General features: G+C 39.4%; 1 protein-coding gene across 1 annotated transcript; it reads left to right on the top strand.

The window, feature by feature from the left end:
• The first annotated feature begins 4,213 nt into the window (after nt 1–4,213).
• On the top strand, nt 4,214–16,415 carry adgrl4 (adhesion G protein-coupled receptor L4). Its single transcript, XM_086263405.1, has 16 exons — nt 4,214–4,325; nt 4,692–4,841; nt 7,252–7,401; nt 7,713–7,862; nt 8,433–8,503; nt 9,222–9,401; nt 9,816–9,999; nt 10,816–10,929; nt 11,014–11,213; nt 12,700–12,879; nt 13,550–13,753; nt 14,033–14,253; nt 14,753–14,819; nt 14,921–15,012; nt 15,218–15,386; nt 15,889–16,415. Exons 1-16 carry the CDS (start codon nt 4,214–4,216, stop codon nt 15,949–15,951), a joined length of 2,307 nt encoding a protein of 768 aa, XP_086119531.1. The 3' UTR covers nt 15,952–16,415.
• The last annotated feature ends 116 nt before the right edge of the window (nt 16,416–16,531 follow it).

Genomic DNA, 16,531 nt, shown 5'->3' with positions numbered 1-16,531 from the left:
TAAAAAAAAAAAAACACCCAGCACGCCCCTGCGGGCGGTTTATCCTTCAAGCTCGGGTCCTCTACCAGAGGCCTGGGAGCTTGAGGGTCCTGCGCAGTATCTTAGCTGTTCCCAGGACTGCGCTCTTCTGGACAGAGATCTCCGATGTTGTTCCCGGGATCTGCTGGAGCCACTCGCCCAGCTTGGGAGTCACCGCACCTAGTGCTCCGATTACCACGGGGACCACCGTTACCTTCACCCTCCACATCCTCTCGAGCTCTTCTCTGAGCCCTTGGTATTTCTCCAGCTTCTCGTGTTCCTTCTTCCTGATATTGCTGTCATTCGGAACCGCTACATCGATCACTACGGCCGTCTTCTTCTGTTTGTCTGTTTGTATATATATATATATTTGTGTTTACACTCACTCTTTCAAATAGATGCAAGTAACTAATGTTTTTGTCACTTTTTATGGAGTCAAACTTAAAGTAAGGTCAGTACTTCCACGCTTTAAACGCTGCATGCTCATACTCTCTCCTGCACTGGATATATTATCCATTGTTGACTGCACACAGCTGTTGTAACGCACGTCGCACTTGCTTAGGTCACTGTCATGAGACATTCTCGCAAAAAAATCACGGTTTTAGTAACACAGTAACGCAGCGTTCCTACGGGAAAGTAACGGTAATCTCATTACCGTTTTTGCAATAGTAATCCCTTACTTTACTCGTTACTTGAAAAAAGTAATTGGATTACAGTAACGCGTTACTTGTAACGCGTTACAAGTTACAAGTAACGTTACAAGTTGCGCGTTACTGCCCATCTCTGGTCTGGACACACCCACTCCCAGTGTGGGAGTGGGTGTGTCTGGTCTCAGCAACGCTCGTGCCCAATGAAAAGAAACCTCAACGTCAGCCCTGAATATAAGCATTGCTGTACAGGTTCATCAAATACATCAGCAAAATATATCCTGACTAAACAATCATGATGAATAGACATAGTTTGTTCCATGGTAGGGATGGGTATGGATACGATTTTCACGATTCCGATTCCATTTTCGATTCTGTTTAACGATTCGGTTCTTTATCGATTCTCTTATCGATTCTTTTTAAAAAAGGAGAACACTAAGGTCGATTAGCTTAGAACTTTATTTTATATCTTCTCTTTGAACAAGATAGAAATTTAGGAGTAACATGGCCTTACAAAGAGATCCACAGCCTACGGCTCTTCAATGGAGTGTCACAGAGTCCCCAGGAAAAGAAATTGTAAATGTAAAATAATAAAATAAATATTCTTCTGTAGCAATAACAAAGTATAACATAAATTATTCTGTAACAATTGTAGCAAGAATATCCAGTAATGTCCCTGCCTACAATTAAACACATTCACTTACCAAAAATCGGGGGCATCTGTTGTGTGGCAAATAGATGCAAGCCTTTGACCACAAACTCGCGCTAACATAATATGCACTGTTAGTTGATTATTTACCTGCCGCATTAACGGGAGAGGACGCGCAAACGTTACCGCTGCTGCTGGGTTGAGATTCACGAGTCGAGCGGAATTAAAAACACGACATTCATTTAAGGTCATCGTGTGTTTTGTGAGCAAATGCTTTTGCATATTTGTAGTGTTTCCGCCCTTAAATGAAATATCTACTTTGCAAGTATTGCAAGTTGCCCTGTTGTCATCCGTTCTCGTAAAGTATAATCAAACTTCCTGCCAGGTACGTAGCAGGAATAACGCGGTGACGTTATTCGGGGCGACTGGAATCGATAAGGGAATCGTTTGCAAAAATGGCAAACAATTCCAAGGAATTGAAACAGTGGGAACCGGTTCTTGTTGAGAACCGGTTTTCAATACCTATCCCTGTTCCATGGTGTGCATAATCCTGCTACATGAATTAAGATTTAATGAGTTTGTAAGAGAGAGTTTCTAGTCTGCACAAGGATTGATTGAAACATCTAAGCAGACTAAAATAATTTAAGGTTTCTTTTTTTCTGGTCAACCAAATAGTTTCTGAAATTGTGGCGATTGGTCCACTTAAGAGGATATTCTTGATCCTCTTATCTACCCCTGACCAAAAGCTGCCCAAAATAAATGGAAAATTTGAACCAGAAGAAAACTTACTTTAGTGCTTGATGAGCCCAAACTCAATCTCAGTGCATCAAATAATTGTGCTGCAGCTGGTAACTCGAGGCATTGGTGACAGTCGTCAAAATAGCAACAGGTTATTTTTTAAATTCTTATCATGGTCATATTTTTCTAGGCTCTTTTTATTAAGTAGTGCCACCTATATGTGCCTTCAGTGTACGTTCTAGAGGGTTCTCCACACACAGCAGCTGGTAGCTCTGAACTCAAACAGAGGGCGTACTTTGTCTCTCCAACGCCATGTCCTGAAATATTCAAGAGCTCCAAGTTTATGAGACAGTTGCTGCCATCTGTGCCCCAGCGTTCAGTCTTCCCATCATGGCTGAACATACGGCCAGCATCAGAACAGATATCTATGAGAAGTATCAAAATAGATTCTTCACCCTTCTTCGTATTGCAAATCTCAGTATCCCCAATGGCACAAACAACACTCTTCATTTGCTCACACTTGCACACACACAGAAAGCCGTGCAAAATACCGCAACCGTAGAGTCAAAATTTCCATATCCATGAGAGAGGAAAGGAAAGGAGGAAACATTTACACAAGACTGCCTTGACACATTTGAAGAGCTCTTTTCTCTTAGATGTCTTTTTTACAATGTCATTGTGGAGCAACCAAGCTCCTGTGGGCTTACTGAGTTTCTTACTAAATGAGAGATTTCCTGAGACAAAAAAGCGGAGGAGGAAGGGTGCAATCAGTCCAGGTTTGTTCGAGGCAACATCACTTCCTTCCTTACCGTTAGGAGAGTGTCAGAGTGAGACATTCAGATGTGGTTTTCACCAAGCCCTTTCCCAGGACAGTAATGCAGAGCGATTCTAATGGTGTCATTCAAAGCAGCTGCTAAACGCCTTGCCTAAGCAATTCAAACCGCCTCCACAGACTGCAATACAGTCAACAAAGAACTTATCTTCCAAGTGAAACTATTCATCACTGAATGAGTTTGTGTGCTGAAAAAGTAGAGGGTATTTTGAAAAGACCTCAGACACCTGAATGGCCACTTTTCTTTTTGGAACCATTGTCACTGCATCACATTTTAATTCACCTGTTCTGGAGCAGCACTGCTAGTTCAATTCCACCTTAAAACAGCAATTCTGAGGGCCGATGTTCATGGGTGAGGTGAAAAGGCGCCACTGAAAATATCTGCATTTGAAATGAGCAACTCCAAGTGAAGACATTTTGTGTAGGTCAGTGGCCCACACGCACCAAATAACCTTCGGCCCCGCTCATTTCCCTCACGCAAGAAAGGGGTCACTGCTCCATGACAGTCAAAGAACCTGCGATACAATGTGTTGCTTAATCACTTCTCTCCAAAGACAAACTCGAAATGTAGCTTCATTCAATGACCTGTTTATGTTACCATTTTACACAATATGACAATTAGTCTGGCAGTGCTCATAGAAATCCAACGTGTATAACAAAGTGAACAATAGCCAACTGGAGCGTATTTCAACAACTCTATAAATGGAAAATGGTATCTGCGCTGTTTTAGAGGAAACGTGGAAAATCGGGCCTTTTTAAGTGAAAGTCCAAAAAGAAAGACTGTTAATAGAAATTGCAGTGGGACCACTGATAAGAACCAGTCAACACTGGCCAATCAACATTTCCTTTCACTGTGTTTTCTCAAGAGCAGGAGCCCCGATGCATTAAACACACCACCAAAGAGTCTGCATCTCAAGTTTAGTAACGTGTGTCTTGGAAAGGATAGCATGTGTAAGATGATACGTGGAAGACACAGCTCTGGAATGTCCGTGTGTGAATTTGTGTGCTAGCGCCTGCGGAAGGGAGGGGGTCGTCCTTCAATGAAGTTAGCTGGTGTTGTTTAGGCCTGTGTTTACGTAACCTACTGTATGTGGTCAAGTGAGAACAATGGCACGCAGGCCTCCAAAATGACAACCTAAGACAAAGTGTCAGCAACGCTACGAAAAAGCGACTCAATGCAACTAAAAGTCCTTTTATATTTAGTGAAAAATGGAGGCAAACGTGTCTGTGTGGCTGATGACTCGACCAAGCTGCGTGTTTTTCAAAGCAGATTAAAGAGCAGGACAGGAAGGGCCAGGTTTAAGGAAACAGGAAAACTGATGCAAGGAAATGAACGACGTCACCAGACAGCCCACTGCAGTCTACGATCAAGTAAAATCCAGACACAGCGCAAGTATGGATTCTTTGCTCAAGTCACCAATGAAACTTGTACTTTTGACAGGTACGTGAGCTAATTTATACTCGACGGGTACCAGATGTCTTACTGGGAGACTGTTTTAAATGTATGTCCCTCAGAGGGGTCCGCATTATCAAGTATTATTAGTTTGGAAAGGTGGTTTTGTTTAACATAAATTTTCTCTTCAACTTTATTTCTTTTGGGGGGGTTTAACCGGTTTTTGACAGGTACGTGTTGCTTTTCGGTTTAAGTTGAAGTTTGATGGATTGCATGACTGACTCTGCAACTTTTAGGAATTTGGAGGTTAACATGTTTTGTTTTTTATATAATCACACGTCTTCAGGAAGGTTTGGAATAATAATGTTGTGGTGTAATTAAAACATACACAGTGTGTCTCTTGTGTCTACGCAGCGTGGCTCTCGAGTCTGATGGGCCCATGCGTCCCCTCTGACATTTGTGTTTCTTGTCACACACTTGCAACATGTAATACCTTGAATGGATCAAACAAGGCCTGCTACTGTAATCACGGATACACCGGAGACGGAACGACATTTTGCAATGGTGACTACACGCACGCATACACAAATCAACCTTTATATTAAAGAGCACACGCAGCGAGACTGTGGAAGCCTCGACTATTTTAGGAAGCCTTTGTTGCTGTGACTGCGTGTCGTAAACAACAGTATTAGGCCTACGTTTTGAAACAAGCGGGCTAATTGAACATTTTTAGAACATTACACTTGACGGAGCAGAGCATAGATGTGAGGCGTTAAAAATATAACTCTGGGTGGGTTAAAGCTTCTTATGACGGCTCTCGATGGCAAAAACGTTTGTGTCAAAACTTAATGAGGAACAAGGCACTGCTATGGTCATATTATCAGTATAAATCACTGTGACTTGTGCAGCTTTTCTCTTCTGGAACCATTTATCTCTGATTATCTCAAAATAGTCCACAGACATGAAGCAAATTAGCGACCTAAGGATGCTCGTGTGCAAGCAAACAAGATTTATTATTGTAATTCAGCTTAACTCTGGCCAGTTTAGAAAACGTAGGCAAAAGGAATGGCTGAAAAAAACTTAAGGTCTGTGTAAGTCATTTGAAGTTAGTTTTCTCGTGTTTGTTTGTGTATGATCGACTCGCTGTGCTGGCTTAAAACAGCTAAAGTTAGGGGGGAGGTTTTTTAGAGTTTTCTTGCCTAAAAAGTTGCCACAGAGTTATTCACCAAGGGAACAGTGTGAAGTGGAACATACGTCCAGATACAGCTTTATTAGAAGGATTTTAATGGCCTGCATCGCCTACAGTCGGCATTGTTAGTCCTGTTATGTTTCTGGGCTGTTTAGAATTCCTGGAACCCCTTTGGTTTCCTGGCCAAATCTGACCACAATCACCGCTTACATAGCCCAAGGGCCAAAAGTAAATGAAAATGTTAGAGGGGTTTTTTTTGTTGTTAAGGTTACACTGAAGCCAGAGACGTAAAATTAGGACAATATTAACTAGCAAGAGCATTTCAGACTGTGTCTGCTCATGCTTTATTAAATCTGCATTTTTACCAAAACTGTTTGGAAAATTCACATGAAACAAACAACAATTGTAGATTTCACACAAACAGGAAGAAAAGGGTCATCTTTAACTTTTAAGAAGTAAGTGATGATAGGAGGGTAAAATGGATCCATAAAAACAGGACATTCAAGTGAATCATGAAGTATGTGGGTGAAAAGTCTGTGAGGATGACAGATAAAGGATCACATGTGCTATGGGAGTATTTCCTCTCTGACTATGGTCACCTTTCTCGCTGAAGCAGAGGATTTCCCTTACCGGACAGATTGTGTGCCAAAGGTACAGAGGAGAGGAAGAGCAGAGTGTCCATCATACGTCGACAAGTAAAAACAAGGGGCGGAAGGTGTGTTTGGAAGTAAAAAAAAAGCTGGAACAGCATTTTCTATAATGAAGCAGCATCTTCAGCAGTGCTCGGTTAGCCTGGAAAGCAAAATATTTTAGGTAATTTGACTTCCATGAAATCAAACACAGGCAAACAACTGCAAATCAGTCACAAATGTGAACTATTTAAACTGCGTGCAAGTTACACCCAGCCAAGGCTTTAATCAAAAGAAGACTAACATCTCTGAGCTTCATCAGCTCATCCACACCACAGCCTTCAGGATCACGATCACATTTGGGCATTCCTGAAACAGCAATCATGGATCAAACTTCAGAGTGTACTTGTGTTAACATGCGCTCAAAGTAACTCAACAACAATGATACTAAAAAGGATCTGGGAAGATGTTATGTTGAGTTTTATGGTTTAATATATAAATTGATATGAAAAATGGGTTGCTTTTTTCTCTCCATCCAGTACAATTTCAACAAATTTAGGGGCAAATGCATAAGTTCAAGTTGGTTCTTGAAATTTCCAAAAATGCTGTCTTTGTAGTAATTTTTGTATTATTTTTGTGACATTTTGAGTCAAAAACTTAGAGAACACTTTGCATAGCATATGGTTAATCATGGAGGATTAAATTAAGATTTCATTTTCAAAAAGTAACTGAGTCTGAGTATTTCAGTGATTTTTAAATTAATGCTGCACATTCAAAGAAGAACTGATTTATTGTTGATTCATTTCTCATTAGAGTAAAATGCATTTCAGCCTCAACACAAACCTGGACAGGAAATGAATCTGCTGAGACAAGATGGAAATATGATATTGTAACAGTTTAAGAATAAAAAGTAGCCTTTTTCAAAATGCTGTAACTTTTAATTTGTAAAAAAACAAACAAAAAAACATGAATTTTAATGCAAAGCAAAAATGCAAACTACATCAAACTCCTTTCATCTTTGTTCTAGGTCATCTGTTAACCAGCTGGTTTACCCACTCCATGAGTAACAGAGTAACAAGCTGAATCTACTTTGCTTATTGAGGATGAAAGATTTTGAGCTCATTTTAGCGTTTGTATTTCCATTTCCTCACCACAGATGATGACGAGTGCCAGAACGTGACTAATATCTGTGGGGACAGGGGCCAGTGTACCAACACAGTGGGCAGCTACTACTGTAAATGTGTCTCTGGATACAAATCGACAGGACGGGACGAGTTCCTGCCCAACGATGGCACTGACTGCATCGGTAACGTCTGGTTGACCTGTTCAGGATTTAAATATACCAAACTTTGTTTTGATCAGTATCATAAAGAGTTATAAAGAGTTATAAAGTTTAACGAGGTCGTGAGAATGAGTTATCAATGTGTAACATGCGTGCAAGAACTGCTGGTCACATATTTGTATTTAAAAAAACCAACCAATTCTTATTTTGAGGTAGGAATGCTGCCTAGACAAACATCTGTAACTGCATTAACTTTGTCAGCGAGCAGCCAACGTAAGGGAACATCAAACTGCTTTGCTTTAATTGAAGCTGAACTCTTCATTTGCATCTTTCAGATATTGATGAGTGCGAGTCAGAACAGGTCTGTGGACCAAACTCAGACTGCCATAATACAAATGGATCTTTCAGTTGCACCTGTCAGCGTGATTACATCCTGACTTCAGGCCCTAAGCACTTTCATCCAGAGAGCAAAGTTAGATGTAAAGGTCGGTATGAGGATGGAAGAGCACACACACACACACACACACACACACACACACACTGATCCTTACATTCAAGGACATACATCTTTTTTCATCTTTCTTTTTTTTTACTTGCTTTTACACATCTACACACAACCCAGACACATCCATTATTGTGTGTGTGTGTGTGTGTGTGTGTGTGTGTGTGTGTGTGTGTGTGTGTGTGTGTGTGTGTGTGTGTGTGTGTGTGTGTGCACTGTTCGCTCGATGCAATACATCGAGTGAACAGTGCACACACACACACACTGATCCTTACATTCAAGGACATACATCTTTTTTCATCTTTCTTTTTTTTTACTTGCTTTTACACATCTACACACAACCCAGACACATCCATTATTGTGTGTGTGTGTGTGTGTGTGCACTGTTCGCTCGATGCAATACATCGAGTGAACAGTGCAATACTGAATTGTTTGATGTTTTAAGTAAAGTTGATGATAAAGAGAGCTGCTGTTTTTTTCTAAATGAAAGGCAGACTGGCCAAGTCATGGTAGTGAATTAAAGATGCGCTTTTGCAAACTGTTTGTTTTCCAGAGCATCCCCAGAAATACTGCCATGACAACACCGGCTGCGTGACGCAGGTTGTCAACAGAACATTGGAATCTGTGAGTACTCCTTTCTCACAATTTTAACCAAACGGGGTAAAAAAGAAAGGATAAGATGATGCTGCCCTCTGTTGGCGAGAAGGAAGACAAACAGAGGGTGGAATAGGAAAACGGCTGAAATGACTCGAGATTGTATGATAACAAGGATATGCAACACCAGCCGCTATGATCCAAACACAACCTGCAGTTTCAATCAGCAGTTTCGGTTTGGAGTCCTGCCCCCTACTGGAGAGTAAAGTTATAGCAGGACCAGTTAATGGATGTCATGTAGCACATTTTGTGTTCCTTGTTACAGGAGAATGGGAGAGATTTAATTAGCGTGTGGTTAGGTGATGATTTATGTAAAACTGGCTCACTAACGTGATAATGAAGCTGAGTGTAATCCGTCGTTCATGAACTGATGTTTATAAAGAAAAGCAAAAAATAAAATAAAAATAATTCTGAAGGTCATATTTGGGGATTTACTGCATGCAGCTGTGATTAGTTTGAAGTTAAGAGGAGTACGTGAAAATTTTTTAGCATCTTTTCAAGTAGTAAAAACACTTGACACAATTGCCGCCTTTTGTAGAGAGTCTTCACGTGATTAGATATGTGCACACGTGGGAATAGGATGAATAGGATACGTCATGTTTTCATGTAAAGTTTGGTCGTTTCACAGCTGTGATCCAAAAAAACATAACAAGGACATCTATCAATCTAAACATTTCTCCGCCACCAGATGAGCAACCTCACGGAGCCCCAAAGTCTACTGAAAGAAATTGCCAAGCAGACGTCTGGTGAACTTACTTCAGTGGAAGTGATTGCATATGTTGAGGCCTTGAGTAGATCCGCATCAACACTGGGTGCCGCAGAGAAGGATTACGCTGTCAAACCATCTGCCATCAACTCAACTCTCTCAGTAATCTTTGTTTACCATTCTTGTTTCTCAGTCAACAGTTGGAAGTCTGCCTGAAGTGAAGCTATGCTTTGAACTGGTTTAAGAAAAAGTGGCACTGGTTGCAGCCCATTGCCTTCTTAACAGTTACGCCTTGGAGATACTATTACTTTCTGCTAATGTGTCATTTTTATTATTAGCACTTATTATTTTGTTGTTGTCCCAAAGCTGACAGCAAAATTACCCATTAACCAATAATTTTTTAAACACAGTGTAGCTGCTGCTTGTATTTAATGAAAGGCCAAAAACAGCCAAACTGACGTAAACATCCCATTCTAATCATACCTAATTGGAAGCATATTGCAGTGCAGACATAACATGCAGTACATGCTATATTATTGTGCACATGTTATACTCGAAGCAAATCTTTTCAAACAGAAATTAGTAAATGCAGTAAACAACCTGGTGGAGAAGGATGAACTGGTGGCTTGGACCAGAATGAAAGAAGAACGTCGTGAGCATACCATCACCAAGCTGCTGCATGTTGTTGAAGAAAGCGCTCTGTCTTTGGCCAGCAATTACAAAACTCCAACAGAGCTTGAAATCAAAGCTACAGATATGGGTGAGGCTTTCAGTTAATTGTCACTGTGATGCATTTAATTCCTTTATTTGCTTTAAAACCAGACAGGGCGCTCCTACGTTTGCTTAGAAGTTTCACTGTTTAAAAAAAAATCATCTGTAAACATAAATGAATGCCATGAATTAATTCACCCTAAAATTCAATGAGCGGTTCAAAAACACAGAAAAAAATTACTAAAGGTATCAAAATACACAAAAGGCAGTTATGAAAAAAATAATATGAATTTTAATACAGCATATGTATTAATTAGATATGGTAGTATAATAGTAGGTGTTGCCCGTTATTATTATTTTATTTGAATTTTCAGTCGGTCATCAAATTATTTAAATACTATTTATTTATAATCTTGAACCTCATGGCTTCATTTCACTGTTTTATTTTCGAGAACGTGAAACTTCACCGTCGTGCAATGTTGAATTTTTTTGGGGGGTACGGGTTCTTTTTTATTTATTTATTTAATATCTGTCCTCCTTTTGTGTGCTTGTTGTTGCTTTGGATCTGTCTCCTTTTTTCTGTTTCAGCAGAGAGCTATTCTTCCAAGTCGTAATCTCTTTTTAGAGCCAAATAACATTTTAATCCACTTTAGCTTTTAGTTTCTTCTTTTCTGTGTCCCAAATAGCTTTCCTTACAGTGTGTTATGATTTGGTTTATTTTGATTGGTGTTTGAACAGCAGTGATAGTTACAGTGTGCCTGATAAGACTCAGTAACTATCACTGGGCTCAGCTCTCCAGTTTGGCGAGGCTTTGAAATGGAGAGGGTTATCCCTGACCTCTTTTTTTTTTTATCCTCAACCGCAGAAGTGAAACTCTTCACCTTCGAGGCTCATCACACAAAAGCCAAACTGTCTGCTTCCATGGGAGGAGATCATATAAATCTAACACTGAAAGTGAGACCAGAAGAAGACCGAAATGGTAAAGTAGCTTAAAGCCTAAAAGGAAAATCAGATGCAATCTGTGCCAAAAAGAAAAGTTTGTATAAATTTTTTTTTTCCTCAGGAAGCGTGTCAGTGGTGTTTGTGCGATATGACAGCATCAGTGACATCCTGAAGCCGAGCAGCGACCCAGGTGTCACTGACTACTCGCGGTATGCAGGGACGGGGGAAATCACTGTCAACTCCCAAGTCATTGCAGCAGCCGTCAAACCTGCTGACGTTTACCAACTTGACCATGTCGCCTTCACTCTGAGACACAGTGAGGTACAGACTGCACAGAGTGCTGAGGCAGGCTACATTGTTTGCTTTTTTACTTCTGCATTTGTAGAATGTAATGTCAAAACTTATACTGTTTCAGAAAGTCGCTGCTCCTCTACACATGACTGCAGCTTTTCTTAAGGGAAGCGATTACTAGAGATTTTCATTCATTTTTATTCTCTATATAAATTCAGTCTAATCCTTTTGCTCAATTTGATCAGGGTAAATTAAGAGCAGCGATTCAAAATAGTTTATGTTACTCAAGGTTTTTCATTTCGAAGCGTCGTGTGATAAACAAGCTAAATACGGCGTTAAAAACAAACATTGCTGCTCACTTTTGTGCCACTTTAAACTTACAGCTAAACTTTCTATTCTGCAAACGAGTCATTTATCAACATTAGCTAATAGGATCTTGTTCAGTTCTCTCGTCAGTATCTCATCATATATATCCTTGTCAGACTGGGGCGTTGTGCTTTTGTTGTGAGAAATAGCTTCCTCAGTCCCAGATTGGGTCTGGCAGTAACCTGATAACTGCCAGAGTTTCCATTAAAGTCAAATTTGAACAAACTCACATGGGAGGAACAGTTAGCGCTTTGTGTAAAGTTTTTATGAAATTTTAAGATTTCACACCGTGTATTTCGGCAATGACCTTTCATTTAAAGGGAATAGCTGAGGAAACGTGACGAGATTATGGAAAAACGTGGGTAATGAGATAAACAGCCCTAAAAATTAATGTACTGGTGTTTTCTTTTAGGATAATTAAAATGTATGAAAAAGTAAAATCATTATTTTTGTTGCTCCCTTGAGTATTAAGGCTAACAAAGGATGAGTTGATTTATTTTCGAGCCGTGAAAATTCTCTGTGAACTGCCTTCTTTGAAGAGCAACAATCAATAATTTGGGCCCCTTTTTTGTGCAGATACTTTTTACTACTGAAGCAGATTTTTTTTTCTCCTGTGATGCACGGGATGCTTTTTTCTTGCCTGCACCTTTTAAGTTTTTAATTAAGGACTTTGAGAGTATAAAATACACAATTTTAAACGTTGATATACAAACATATTGTCCTGGTATTTTCTTTTAGGATCATTAAAACATATAAAAAAAAGTAAAATCATTATATCAATATATTATATCATTGTAAAATATATATATTTGATACATAATCATTTAGAATAGGCCCAGTGAGCCCAGCAAAAAAGCTCATGTGCCAGTGATTAATGATCTTCCCATTACATTTATTTTCTGTGCTCTTGCATGTCAATGGCAATATTAACGTGAAAACTTGGAAAAAGCAAAGCTCATAAATAGTGTTAGAATCAATAACAGAACAACAGACCTTCGATGGGCTGTGATGATTTCTCACAGCTGTTTTGATGAGACCAGCTCTGGGATCAGTTTAAGCCCCTATTGATTTGTTATCCCAAAGCAGCGAGCTGCAAAAACTAATAATAACTCCACAGTTAACAGTCTTTGTTCCTCTCCATCCCCTGAAGCCCATAGACACTAAAGCTGATGTGACGAAGTGCGCCTTCTGGGAGTACGAGGCGGATAGCCTGCAGGGCCGGTGGGCCACTCACGGCTGCAAGACAGTCCACGTCAACAGCAATGCGACCACTTGCTCCTGCAATCACCTCACACACTTTGCTATCCTCATGTCCTCTGGGCGAGCCAACGTGAGTGAGCATACACTAAATTACAACAGTGAAATATGGAGCAAGATCAAGGAGTTTTTTAACAGCTTTTTTCACCAATGTTTCCACGGTTACTGAGGGAGAAATTTCATTTCATGCAAAATAAACACTATGTTGTCTTGTTTTTAAGTCATATATTATTTGCTTGGTGGACAATTAGTCGCCTGTTAGCTGAGAAATTTAAATATGTGGATTTATCTGTGAAGATGATGGAAATTTCTACTAAATATTTTGAAAGCGCTGCTTTGTTTACAGTAGAAAGATAAAAAATCAACTAAAGCCAAATGCAGAGGAAGTCTGAACAGGTCCTAGAGGCAAGGTGACTCAGTGCACATGTTTGGCATCTATAAGAGTTATCCACCCACTACTTTTTGAAACCTTCTCTCACTTTATTGTTGGTTTCAATTCCAATTTAAATTGTTTGGTGAATTTCACACCAACAACGAGGAAGTTACTTTTTTTTAAACTGACAACAAACCACTTGCCTATAATATTTGGACCAGTATCGCCCCAGAACGTCTCCAAGCACAACATGCTGCTGTAACCCCAGCCTGTGCCTATGTTATGCCAAATGATTCCAAGCAGAAAAGACAACAACTCGGCGCTCCATGAAACTGTGAATGAAACGCCTCCCTTTCCATTCGCTTCTCAGCTGGTGGCCCACTATACCATCCTGACCCGGATCACCCAGCTGGGAATGATCATCTCGCTCATCTGTTTGTTCATGTGCATCTTCACCTTCTGGTTCTTCAGTGAAATTCAGAGCACCAGAACCACCATCCACAAGAACCTGTGCTGTAGCCTCTTCATGGCCGAATTCATCTTCCTGGTAGGAATCAACATGTACACGCATAAGGTGAGGATGCCCTTGACGTAGTGAAACGTGAAATATCATGAAATATTGTCCGTTTGTCAGCTTTAAATCTGGTGTAAATCTGTTCTTATTCGACTTGCAGATAATTTACTTTATGAAAATGAAAATAGAAAGTAACAGTACATCTCAACATACACATTGAATAAAGATTGCAAAATACACTTAGAGTATATGAATACTGTACCACTTTTTTAACACAGTTTTATTTAAACTAAAATTGTAAAATCTCTGTCTTTCTCTCTCCCGTCTGTTTCTTGGCAGCTTTTCTGCTCTGTGATTGCAGGGCTGCTGCACTACTTCTTCCTTGCGGCCTTTGCCTGGATGTGCATCGAGGGCATCCATCTGTACTTAATAGTGGTTGGCGTCATCTACAACAAAGGCTTTCTGCACCGTAACTTTTATATTTTCGGCTATGGAAGCCCAGCGGTAGTGGTGGCCATTTCCGCAACACTAGGCTCCAAGTATTATGGCACAGATAAAGTGTAAGCTGACAATATTTGCAGCTTTTTTATATATATGTATGTGTGGATAGACAAAGGGTCGTAAAATGACTTCTTCATTTTTCAAACTCATTCAGGAAGCAAGATAAACAAGTTACATTAATTATAAGTACAAGGGGACATAGATTAAATTTGGCCTGGAGGGACATGAAGGAAGTTGAAGATGGTTGTGCCGTGGGGCAGAAAATAAATTCTGAAATGTTTTGGGTACCACAGAGAGCTTGATAAAAAAACCCTAAAATAGTAGCCCTGTTGTTTATTAGTGTAAAATGCTATTACAAAAGACAAGAGATAAGTTGTGCAAAAGACGCGTTGATTGCTTTTTTTAGGGGGTTTTAGGGGTTTTATCCTAAGATAAGAAAGCTTATGTACAGTATTATTATAATTAACATCAGGGAATTTTACACTAAGGTGGAAATCATAATTTGCTAAAATATGAATCAAATGTATTAAAATGTTATTAAATATTATTCCATCATAGGTGTTGGCTCAGCACAGAAAACCACTTCATATGGAGCTTCATCGGACCTGCATGTTTGATCATCCTGGTAAAATCATACATCATGACTCATGAATGTGTTCAAATAAGCAAGTAAAGTAATTTTTTTTAATAACAGATATTCATTTGATTGTTGTTTTTCCACTAAAGGTTAATCTCTTGGCTTTTGGAGTAATCATCTATAAGGTATACCGGCATACTGCTGTGAAAAAGCCTGAAATCAGCCACTATGAAAACATCAGGTAGGATTATCTTTACTCCCGTTGAGTAAGTTGGAAAAAAGAAGGGGGAAAAAAAGAAAGTCAAGTTGTAGGTTCCTTATCTGGTGGATTATTAGGGTATCATGTGGTGCCTTTGCAGAATTAAATTACAGCTGAGTTCTTTGCTGATTGAGAAAGGAGCTTAGCCATGTGCAGGGTGTTTAAATCGGTGCTATCTCCCTCTCAGGTCCTGTGCCCGTGGTGCCTTGGCTCTGCTGTTTGTGCTCGGTGCCACCTGGACGTTTGGAGTCTTGCACATTCTCAATGAGACAACCCTCACTGCCTATTTGTTCACCATCACCAACGCCTTCCAAGGGATGTTCATTTTCATCTTCCTCTGTGTGCTGTCCAGAAAGGTAACATCAGCTTTTTGGGTTTTTTGCTTTTTGCTTTTTTGAATCAAATAGAACAAATAGACCCCAACAAAACACATTTTATATAGTCAACTGAGAATATTAAGGTGAAGATATTAAGGCTATATGAAAAAAGAAACCTGTGTGTGAGCAAATGTGCATTTTGGATTAGGATTTAAGCATCCGAATATGCTCAGTTTGTTTGGGTTTGCCATGTTTTCTCTCTCCCCAGGTGGTCAGATTGATGCATAAATCTTTCCCTATCAAACATTTAATGAACTGACTGAAACTTTTCCTGTTAGTGTTTTGACAGGTCACAAACTAGTATACTTGTGAAATATATAAATTAGAGTTAAAAGTACAAAATATCCAAGTGAAGGTTTATAAATGTATGAAAACCCTGTAAATATGTTAACAACACTGGCACAGCTCACCACTGTATGGATTAAACATACATTGTATTATATCTAAAGCATATTTCTGTTGTGTGTGTGTGTCTTTTCAGATTCAAGACGAATACTACAGGCTTTTCAAAAATGTCCCCTGTTGTTTTGAATGCCTAAGATGAATTAATGCAGCCAAAGCCAGACCATCTGCACTTGTATAATAATAGTCTATAGTACAGCTTTTTAATATCCTGTGACTCGTGCTTCCACTTTTGGGAAAAATGGTGTGGGAGGATTTTAGTACAGATGTCTAATAAATTAGAACATGTAGCAGTGGTAGTTTCAAATGTCTTGTTTGCTTTTTAACAGACTGGAATCATAATTATGCAGCACACTTTTTGTTTGATTGTTTGTTTTGTTCCATAAAGTACATAAAAAGCCAAACAATTGCATTGCCTTTTACACAAAAGCAATTCTTGTGAGAGTAACAATAGAATAAAAATAGTTTGCATATGTTCAGTTTAATTGAGTACCTTTACCTTAGTGCCTTTATAAGCATTACACTCCAAATAATCAATGCCGTGTCCGTCTTTGTTCTCATCTTTTGTTTGAAATTGATTGTAAATTATTAAAATAAATGTGTCAAAGCAAAACTTCTCTGTTGCCCATTTCTTTTAAACCGAAATGCAAAATAATCATTGGGCTTGGTTAATGCATTCATCAGCCTTCTTTGCTAAATAAACACACTGGTAAGTGGACAGG

This window comes from Aulonocara sp. 'chitande type north' Nkhata Bay, linkage group LG15 (genome assembly GCF_057382095.1).
Source record: "Aulonocara sp. 'chitande type north' Nkhata Bay isolate Kocher_YH1m ecotype deep benthic linkage group LG15, A_spYH_male_GT1.1, whole genome shotgun sequence".
NCBI classification, from domain to species: Eukaryota; Metazoa; Chordata; class Actinopteri; order Cichliformes; family Cichlidae; genus Aulonocara; species Aulonocara sp. 'chitande type north' Nkhata Bay.
Note: the sequence above shows the minus strand (reverse complement) of the source record. Positions and strands in the feature narration are given on the sequence as shown.

Bases quoted from the DNA above. Each gene is read 5' to 3' on its own strand.
- adgrl4 (XM_086263405.1), top strand. From the start codon at position 4,214: ATGAACGACGTCACCAGACAGCCCACTGCAGTCTACGATCAAGTAAAA. The intron at 4,842-7,251 runs GTGACTACACGC...TCCTCACCACAG, and splicing joins CGGAACGACATTTTGCAATG to ATGATGACGAGTGCCAGAAC. The intron at 15,013-15,217 runs GTAGGATTATCT...TCTCCCTCTCAG, and splicing joins AGCCACTATGAAAACATCAG to GTCCTGTGCCCGTGGTGCCT.